The sequence below is a fragment of the Bicyclus anynana genome, chromosome 15, assembly GCF_947172395.1.
Source record: "Bicyclus anynana chromosome 15, ilBicAnyn1.1, whole genome shotgun sequence".
Lineage (NCBI taxonomy): Eukaryota > Metazoa > Arthropoda > Insecta > Lepidoptera > Nymphalidae > Bicyclus > Bicyclus anynana.
The window spans coordinates 14,370,444-14,380,990 of NC_069097.1; the positions used below are offsets into that span (position 1 = coordinate 14,370,444).

General features: G+C 37.1%; 1 protein-coding gene across 1 annotated transcript; it reads left to right on the forward strand.

Annotated features, from left to right (window-relative positions):
- The first annotated feature begins 469 nt into the window (after positions 1 to 469).
- On the forward strand, positions 470 to 10,214 carry LOC112047889 (beta-1,3-glucan-binding protein). Its single transcript, XM_052885849.1, has 10 exons — positions 470 to 624; positions 1,238 to 1,461; positions 2,329 to 2,622; positions 3,580 to 3,740; positions 4,511 to 4,662; positions 5,889 to 6,040; positions 6,806 to 6,906; positions 7,640 to 7,757; positions 8,884 to 8,996; positions 9,977 to 10,214. Exons 2-10 carry the CDS (start codon positions 1,338 to 1,340, stop codon positions 10,175 to 10,177), a joined length of 1,416 nt encoding a protein of 471 aa, XP_052741809.1. The 5' UTR covers positions 470 to 624; positions 1,238 to 1,337; the 3' UTR covers positions 10,178 to 10,214.
- The last annotated feature ends 333 nt before the right edge of the window (positions 10,215 to 10,547 follow it).

Here is a 10,547-nt window from a genome sequence, read left to right on the forward strand (position 1 = left end):
TTGATGTCGTCAGTCCACCTGGTGGGGGGTCGGCCAACACTGCGCTTACTAGTGCGGGTCGCCATTCAAGCAATAATTAAAGCTCAAATCATAAAAACATGACGCAAAAATGTTTGCATTTGCACCCATGTGCGATATCTACGTTTCACGGCGGCAAGCAGGCAGCCTGCCTTCCCTATATTTATTAATTTTGAGTCTTTGACAGCTGAGGGTTGAGCTCTAGAAACCTCCGAAAGCAACCACTACCAAGTTCTGTAGTTGCCTTACGAACTTACTTATGATGAGGACAAAAGCTGACAAACTTTCAGCATTCATAAAGGGAGGTAGGTCTGACTATAGCACGCTCTACTTCTATAAACATTTTATCAGTGTAATGGGCGAACGAACTCTGGAATGCAAAAACATCAAAATAGAATGACGTCATGATAACTGGTTCAAGGTTTTCCTTGAGCAAAGACATCGAGCTGATGAGCCGGTTAATAGTTTGTTGCGTGCTTCTCACTAAATCACTTGGTTTAAACGGAATAAATACTATAAATACAAGTATGGCTATTAAAATAAAATACTAAACTTGATTAATCATTGGTAACGAAGTTGTTGGGCGTGATAGGTATACAACAAAAGGTAAGTTAATTATTTTTTATTTTCTAATCAACAACCAAAAATCTTGCGATGCGAGCTGCAACTTTGACACCCATAAGGCAAGCCTTGCTCCGTCCGGCATCCTATGTTTGTGCGATAATTACATATAGCCTGCAAGTGGACGAGATAACTTTGTCACATTCATTACCGCACCACGCGACGTCGCGTGGTGTAAGCTTATTAGTATTCAAACGCACTCCGTATTCGGAGAATAAAAGAAGTTAACGTTGACTTTCAATATATTTGACGGCCTCCGTGGCACAGTGGTATGCGCGATGGATATACAAGACGGAGGTCCTGGGTTCGATCCCCGGCTGGGCCGATTGAGAATTTCTTAATTGGTCCAGGTCTGGCTGGTGGGAGGCTTCGGCCGTGGCTAGTTACCACCCTACCGACAAAGACGTACCACCAAGTGATTTAGCGTTCCGGTACGATGTCGTGTAGAAACCAATAGGGGTGTGGATTTTCATCCTCCTCCTAACAAGTTAGCCCGCTTCCATCTTACATGGCATCAGCACTTACCATCAGGTGCGATTGTAATCTTGTAAAGAATAAAAAAATAAAAAAATATTTTACAGTATGACCTACATTTCAGATTTTCGGGCCCAAAATCATCGATTTTACGAACATAACAAATTACATTCGAACCACACAGTCTTGAAACGAAGAAACGATTCCTCCATACAGATGCGAATATGATAGTCAAGAGTGGAGTGATATTGATGCTGGTTGTTTTAACAGAATGCCAAAGAGATGCTCCAAATATCGCAATCAGCTTAAGAGCTTTACGTCCAAAAGGATTTCGTGCCTATATCACTGGTACATCAAATGATTATACCAATTAACAGCCAGTTTCTTCATGTAAAGCTAAAGTAACAGTAAAAGTAGTAAGCAGTAAAGAAGACTTTATTTTTCCGTGAATAAGACCGTTACTTTTGCTTTATGAAGTTACTTTGACTGTTACTTGCGATGAAGAAACTGGCCGTAAGACGCTATTTTTATTGTTCACGCGCCGAATAAGTGACGTATATCCGTAAGACGTTTCAACTGACAGTTGTATTAGTGATGCGAAACAATTTCATATCATTCATAACATAAGATAACAGCTTGGCGACGTAACTATGGTTCAACTGTCAGATGAAACGTCACAGGGATCATCATTCGGCGTGCGAAGAATAGTTTTAATTGCGCCATTTTTAGCGGACGCTAATTTAAGGATTCCGTATCTCAAAAAGGCAAAAACGGAACACTTTTATGATCATTTCGTTGACCGTCTATCTGTCAAGAGTAAAACCCTTTATTACAGGAATGCGAGGAGGTATCAAGTTGAGACTCTGAAATTTAAAGTCAGGTTAATAATAATAAAGTTGTGCAAAAACTCAAACTTGAAAGTTTCCATTAAAATAGATACGGCTGTTTATTCAGCAAAAAACGTACATTTCGACACTTTTAAGGGTATCAAAACTCATAGGGTACTATCCGTCGACATAGAACTATGAAAGTATAATAAAAAGTCTCGGAACTATTTATAATTTGCAATTAAATCAAACTCTAATTCCTGAACTATTTATAATTATCCTACTTACGGAACCTATGGGAGAGTCCGACACTTATCCGTTTTATTTTTTTCAATAATACTACATTGAGTGGATGCTAATTTTGGTTTTAATAATGTTACATTTTTAGCGGAGGCAAATGAAACTCAGTTTCTGTTCTTTAATGCTATACTTTATGAAGATATGGAAAAAGCAATAAATTCCGGCTCAGACATCGGTTTAGTATTCGGCGCTGCAACAAGACAAGCAGGGGACGCATTTAAATGGATATTTGAAGATCTACATGTCCCTATAGATATAGGAACGGTGATAAGGTACGGCGTTTTTATCCCCGAAGAACTCCCAACAGGAGCCAATGAATATGGACAAGCCAATCTTACATTCACCGGAAAGCTACCTGACTATCAACTCTTTAGAGTGACTGGTGAGTACAGAAATTATTTACTAAAAGACACCCCGCGGTTTTACCCGCATAGTTCCCGTTTCCAAAATAAAACACAACTTAGTGGTTCTTACACACAAGACAAGTAGATTAATTAGAATGGTGACTAGTATTCAATATATTGATTTTTATGACACGTACGGGTTTATAATAAAAAAAAATGTCAATGTTAACTAATTACTAAATAAAATAATGAAGAATGTCTGGATGTTAGTAAAATCAATAAGATATTTTTTTTTTAAATCAATTAAAATTATTTTATCGTAATTAGATGATAATTCATACATTTTTAGCTTTCTTACATTAGATGTGACATTTTTTATTGCATGAAGTATGAACATAAAAGCACAAATAACAAAGATAATCATCATTATTTCGCGCCATTTAGTATAGTACCGTTTTTCAGCGATCCGTGGCAGCGCCGCAAAAATATACCCTTAATTCCCTGTAGCTACGAAAGCTATTACGAGGATCGCAGATATGCTGTTAGTTCTTCAAAATTGCTTTACTATTACTATTGCATACTCTTAATGCAATTTGAAAAACTGACATCATCCCTTTTATTGTTCTGTATATTTGCCACAGTGATGGTATAAATAAGAGGATATTTGACGATTTGAATTCAGTTCTTTGTTAGGCAGCGGAGACACCGTCACGCTGCTAGTCGTGTTAGTGTTTTTATGCAATAATGTTTTGTGTTGTAATAATTGATAATGTTATAAGTTATAATCAAAATAATCATTGATAATAAATTGTTTAGTGTGGACATGGAGAACATGTCAGGCAGATGAGGTTAATGCATTAAAAAGGGATTTCTTAAACCTACACACAAGATCACAAGTCCTGGGACCTGCTCGAGGTGTTTTCTCTACCGCAAAATGATGGTACAATCACTGTCGTCACGTCATACATTGTTAATTCTAATTAATCATTTTTTAGCTCTACAAGACCCTTTAGCTCCTCCTCCGCATTGCTTACCGTCTGTCACTAAAGTCCGTGGCAAACAAGTTTGCGCTGGTGACGTCATATTCGAAGACAATTTTGACACGCTCCAAGAAGACGTGTGGCAGATCGAGCAATATATACCCACAGATCATCCTGTTAGTATATACTTTATTTAATTACTCGCGTTTTATGTTTAACCCTCGTAAGGGAATCAAATCTTCAGGGCGCATGTCGTTGACTGAGTATCATGTAAAATGTCTACTACGAGTATATATGAAGCAATGTCTCTTTACAAGACTAAAACAAAAATATACGATAAAAAGAAAACATATACAAGTATATTGTATGTTTATACTTATGACAGGCGATTGGTGGGAGGTATCTCATATTTTTTTTTGTTAATATTTTGGGAAGATACTGATATAGCAACGCACCATTTTGTATAAGTCGCAGCTGGCCTATTCTCTATTATGATCATTATTATCAACCTATTGATGTGGACAATAAAGTGTCATCTACAAACTATAGGATATCCACCGTAAGCGCCGGATGGCATTTGTAATTTGTATCATAGTATGTGGATGATATACTTACCTATTGTCAATTGATTTGTTTTTATTTTTAATGGGTTGACATTAAAGCCCAAAACAGGAAATAGGCTAACAGGTATTTAAAAAGTTAATTAATGAATACCAATTCCATATTTGACAATTTTAAATTACTTATTTAAAAGTAATACTTCTCGTAAGAATACAGGACAAATAATCACGTATGTGAAATACGATCTTTCAACACCAGTCAAACCAGATTTATTTTACACCTATTTAAATAAGTAACACAAATTTAACTATGTTAAGGAAAACAATATAGCAATATTTGAATTATTATTATACGTCTTTTATTAAATATAACTTTGTTTTTACAGGAAAATCCATTTGTGTCATACCAAAGCTTAACCTCTGATCCTAATGTTTTCGTGCGAGAGGGAAAGTTGCATATCGAACCAAAACTTCAAGAGAACTTAATGAGGCGAAACAGTCAGTCAATTCAAACTGGAACTCTTGATTTAACAGATGGGTTAGTACTGTGCATATCTACATATACAGGTTGACCCGTAAGAGTCGCCGCAGACCACAGACTTTCTATCGGCCGATAGTTTAGTTGGGCTCTTTAAGAGTGTGCAATATGTAATTTGGTGGTTACAAATGGTTCTGGATCTCAGATTCTGGAAAAGTTAGGAGCCTGATATTTGAGTAAATGATATTTCAAAGTGTTAGCTTCGTTATGACTATACAAAATACGCAATTTGAAAAACTTTTCTCGATAGTTTATTTTTTTTTAAAAATACATGTTTTGCTCACATTTTGCTTTCAATCTGAGGAAAAGCAAACTTATTTTCTTAAATTTTTGTTTTGTATAGAAAATTAGTTATATATCTTGAACATGGCCATTTTGTTTTTTGTTATGTTGTTTAATTTACTTGCAATTAGGTAAGAATGGTTTTGGCGCCACGTCATAAAATTTGCGTCGCGCGTCAATCGCTCCGTGATTTTCACTCACGTGAAAGTCATAATTCAGCGTCTCGCTTGCGCTTCGAATTTTATCCATATCGTACCGACGCGCTGCGTGCTCTTAATCAGTACCCAGATGAATGCAACTGCGCATACTATGACGATTTGGTATAGGTCGTTAAATAAGTTTGATGGGCTTCCTGATTCCTGATACTGATTATACGGCCAACTATCGGCCGTATGACCAGTATTGGCTTATACTGATTTTACGTTCATATCTGCTTTTCAATAACCTACTGACAGATAGTTTGACTATGTAAAGATAGTTTGACTGTTACTGATAATCGAGGATAGCTATCTATCCGTAATCTTGGGTAGATTATTGGAAACGGCTGTTATTAAACATGACATAAACATTTAGTAAACATGACATGATGTGAGCCATGTAGCCGGATTAGCCGGATATGACCTCTGCCTCCGATTCCTGAGGGTGTGGGTTCGAATCCGGTCCGGGGCATGCACCTCTTTCCAACTTTTCAGTTGTGTGCGTTTTAAGAAATTAAATATCACGTGTCTCAATAGGTGAAGGAAAACATCGTGAGGAAACCTGCATACCAGGGAATTTTCTTAATTCTCTGCGTGTGTGAAGTCTGCCAATCCGCATTGGGCCAGCGTGGTGGACTATTAGCCTACCCCTCTTATTCTGAGAGGAGACTCGAGCGCAGCAGTGAGCCGAATATGGGTTGATAATGATGATGAAGATGAATCATGACATAATTTGTTTATTTTTAGTTGCACAAGAAGGCAATGCTCAAAGGTGGCTTTTGGGCCGGATATATTACCGCCGATAGTGAGCGGTCGACTGACCAGCATGCCTTTCGCCTTCACCTACGGAATTGTTCACATAAGAGCCAAGTTTCCCCGAGGCGAGTGGCTATATCCTGGTAAGTAGGTATCTGGTATCCTGGTAGGTATCCTTAAGTTATGCTTTCAACTTATTTTATAGTCTAGTTATAGGAGTTAGACATTGACTGGATATTTCGACGCTAAGACAACACACAGACCGGACAATGGATGGACTAAACGAAATAAATTAATTTTGATGCAACAAGCTATCCTCGGACAATCTCTGCGTGTGTAACATGGATAGTCGGAATTATTTGAATTACTTTGTAAGAACATAATACGTTTTTGTTTTTAGTTCAAAAAAAATAGTTATGCAGTTCGGTTCCTATAAGTGGACTTGTCAACACCTTGAAGTTATGAGAAATACTCCCAAGCACCCTGTATAACTGATATTTAAATTTTAGTGAGTCTGGGTGACATGGTCGCATGATCACTGATCGAATCCTATCGATGATTCCTCCTATGCGATCTTAGGATTTTTTAGGGTAAATGCGGCCTCTTTCTACGATGTTACGCCATCTTAGCATAATTCCGGCTAATCGGATAGCATCGTAAACAGTTGACTCGTGTGGGGTGTGTATCGGTCAGTGTGCCTAGTGGGATTTCCAATATTTTGATACTGTTACTACCGCGTTAACGTAAACGCGATTTTATATAGAATTGAAACAGTTGTGCAGTAGTGCCACTAGATGGCGCTGTTTCAATTCCTTAGAAATTACGTTTACGTTAACTCGATAGTAACCGTATCAAACTGCCACTAGGCCCTTTGATATTGATAACTAAGAACATTATATTTTATACAGAATTACTCGTAGAGCCATTATTCAAGAAGTACAGCGGTGAAAAAGACTTGGCAAATATATTAAAGGTAGCAAAAATTACAGAGGATTACGTTGGTGTTGAGGTAAGTAATTAAAAAAAAGTTTTCAATCAATCGCATTTTATGAACATATATATATATATATATATATATATAGATTTTTTGTTTCCGCTTAGCAATTAATTCTGATCTAAATATTTCATGGTAAAAATAGATAGCAATCTGCTAATAATTTAAAGAGGTAAATATTTGTTTGTCAGTTTGTATATAACAGCTAATATTCGAAACAGAGAACAATGTACATATGTATATGTATTTTCAGAGGCACTAGTAATAATAAAAAAAATAATAATACATATAAATAAAATTAAGATGTCTGTCTGTGGTTTCAAAACACAGTTATTTCTCAAGAGCATGTGTATTTACACGATGCTAAAACACGATCAAGCTGTTTTAAAACTTTTGTCTGTCTGTTTATCTGTTTCTTCTTGCTCCCTAACGTGGTCTCATTAAGTGGGATCCGCTTTCCGGTACTATCTCGCCCACTTTGGCCGATCTTGGGCATCCGACTTCTCAAAGTTTGTTAGTCGAGCCAACGCTTTTTATATGTGTCAATCTGTTTGTCAATCTTAGGAACGGCTCAACCGATTTTAACGAAACTTTTATTGCAAGATATAGGAGGTTATGGAGCAATGTGCAGGCTACTTTTTATCCCAAAAAAATCTACGGTTCCCGTGGTATTTGTGAAAAACTGATTTTCACGTCCGCTGGTGTTTATATGAATTGTTTGGTCTTACTTATTTCCTAGTTTTTACAGAGTTTTCTTAATGATGGAATGAATCGTGCTTGTCAACCACATGAATTCAACCGAACTTATATGATATTCTTCGATAGGACTGAAGATTTTCATGAATACAAACTGAAATGGACACCAGGTAAATAAACTTCTATAAGTATTTAGTAACTGATTTAACTTTTGAACAGTTTAGAACAGAGTTCCCCAAACTTTTTTGTGTCGTAGACGCCTTGCCATGGTTTTCTATGTTGGGTAGACCCCCTACTTACCTGATATTGATTTCCTGTAAATCTCAAACTGTAGTGAAGTTTAGTGTTAAAAACTTTATATAAAACACATGTTACATTACATTTATTAGTTGAATTTAAATTAAAACTACTCAAAATCAAAGTTTGTATCTGTTTTGTAAAATATACGTAAAATAACATAAGCAATAATTTACCTATGATCGTCGATTCGGACGAATTCTACGACGCCTGAGCCTTTAGATATAATTTAAATTTAGTATATATATTTTTTTTTAATTTTTATAATATGTAGTTATAGATATTTAGGTACGTAGTTTTAATATTATTGTAAAACTTTATAAAATTGAATACAGAATATTAATTAAAAAAAAAAACAAACATAAGCAATAAGTCAATATTTTTAGTGAGAAGGATGAACCTGATGCCTTAATAATAAAGATATAAGATAGTATGATGTAAGTAAATAGGTACTATCAGTGTAAGAGTTAAGATCCACTATCGTGGACCCCCATTTTCATTTCATGGACCCCCAAATTTGTTTTCGCTGACGTAGATCCCTTGCAGGTTGTCATAGACCCCTAGAGGTCGATATAGACCACTTTGGGAATCACTGGTTTAGAACCTATACCTTAATATCAGAAATACTCTTAATAATTATAAAAGACTAGTGGACCCGGTCAAGCTTCGCTTTGACTTATGTGCACTTCTTCCCTATCCCTACTCTACACTACTCTACCCCTACCATACCCTACCCCTTGACTCTTAAACGTTTGTATGGGAAATAGAAAAGGGTTGTTTTTATGGTTTTCCCGGCAATTATTCTAATTTTTCTCACCTTTTAAACCTTTCTTATACCTCCACGAACATTTGAAGACCAAGATAAGATAAATCTGTTCAGCCGTTCTCGAGTTTTAGCGAGACTAACGAACAGCAATTCATTTTTATATATATAGATTAGGGCAGGGTTCAGATCAGGGCCTTTCTCATCTGTGAAATAGTTAATACAATATGTTTCAGATACAATAGAACTATCTGCAGATGACACTGTGTATGCGCGAGCCGATATGCGGCGGATACAGCATTGCTTCAAAGATATTTTCCCCGGATTCGGCCCTGATTACCACGATTTCGTAAGCATTTCTGTTTATTAATATTTTCAGATGTTTTACATATTCCAAATCATTTTATAATAAACTAGCGGACGCCCGCGACTTCGTCCGCGTAAAATTCGATGTCAACTTTAATACTACCCCTACCCTACCCCTACCCTAGCACTACCCCAACCCTACCCCTACCCTACCCTACCCCTACCCCAACCCTACCCCTACCCTACCCAACCCCTACCTCTACCCTACCCCTACCCCTACCCTCCCCGTACCCTATCCCTTTCCCACAGAATTTTTGAAATCGGACCAGTAGTTCCGAAGATTACCATTTAAAGAATGTTACAAACTTACAAACTTTACCTCTTTATAATATTAGTATAGATAAATTAATTAAACAAATAAAAAAACCCGACTGCATAAAGTATAAAAAAACTGAAAAGAAAATAAACAAGCTCAGTCCAGAAGTGTAGAAAGCAATTAGAAAACAGTCTGGACCTATTAAATAATGTAGAAGAAAATCATTCTATCCAATATCTAAGGTCCCGGCTGTACTTGTAGCTTATTTCCCCACTACTGAAAGCGAGTCGTGATAGCCCAGTGGATATGACCTCTGCCTCCGATTCCGGAGGGTGTAGGTTCAAATCCGGTACGGGGCATGCACCTCCAACTTTTCAGTTGTGTGCATTTTAAGAAATTAAATATCACGTGTCTCAAACGGTGAAGGAAAACATCGTAACATTCTCTGCGTGTGTGAAGTCTGCCAATCCGCATTGGGCCAGCGTGGTGGACTATTGACCTAACCCCTCTCATTCTGAGGAGACTCGAGCTCAGCAGTGAGCCGTATATGGGTTGATAACGTAACTGAAAGCGAAAAAAGTATATCACCATTTATTCTTACTATCATCTAATCTACCAAATCTAATCGATTCCAATGACGCTTAGCATTCCCCTACTATAAGTGACGAGGACGGACGATAACGATGATAATCTTGGAATGTCTCTAGCGTCACCTGACCCTGGGTTTAGCAGTTGGAGGCACGTCCATGTTCAGTGACTCCGTGGTCACCAACGCCGGCCACGCCAAGCCTTGGCGCAACGTTGATGCCAAAGCCAGCCTCAATTTCTGGCGGAACAAACACCGATGGATGCCGACTTGGGCTTCCCCAGGCCTGGAGATAGACTTCGTTAAAGTTACAGCTTTATAAAGCTGTTCAATCTAAATAAATGTGTCATAGATTATTATCATGGTCTTTTACTCCCATTGGGTAAATACTCAATACAAAACAAACCTTATCCCAATCTAACTTTTTAGTATTGGCTATCTGTTCATGACTTGAATAGAAAATTATATATATGATTCTTGTGAACCGCTTTGACATCTGTTATTTGGTTTCCTTACCATTCCAGTATACACCTACGTAGTTTCCTAGAATTTAACATAGTAAGTTTTCACCATATTATTTATTTAGCACATTTTGTGCAGGATTTTTTGGTGAATTGAGACAGAAACAAACTCTCACACAAAATTGGGAGACAACCCAACCGAAACAAACGGACAAACAACAGATGGACTGA

Coding starts and splice junctions, on each gene's coding strand:
- LOC112047889 (XM_052885849.1), top strand. CDS start 1,338: ATGATAGTCAAGAGTGGAGTGATATTGATGCTGGTTGTTTTAACAGAA. Junction 1,462..2,328: donor ATTTCGTGCCTATATCACTG/GTACATCAAATG, acceptor TTACATTTTTAG/CGGAGGCAAATGAAACTCAG. Junction 6,041..6,805: donor AGGCGAGTGGCTATATCCTG/GTAAGTAGGTAT, acceptor TATTTTATACAG/AATTACTCGTAGAGCCATTA.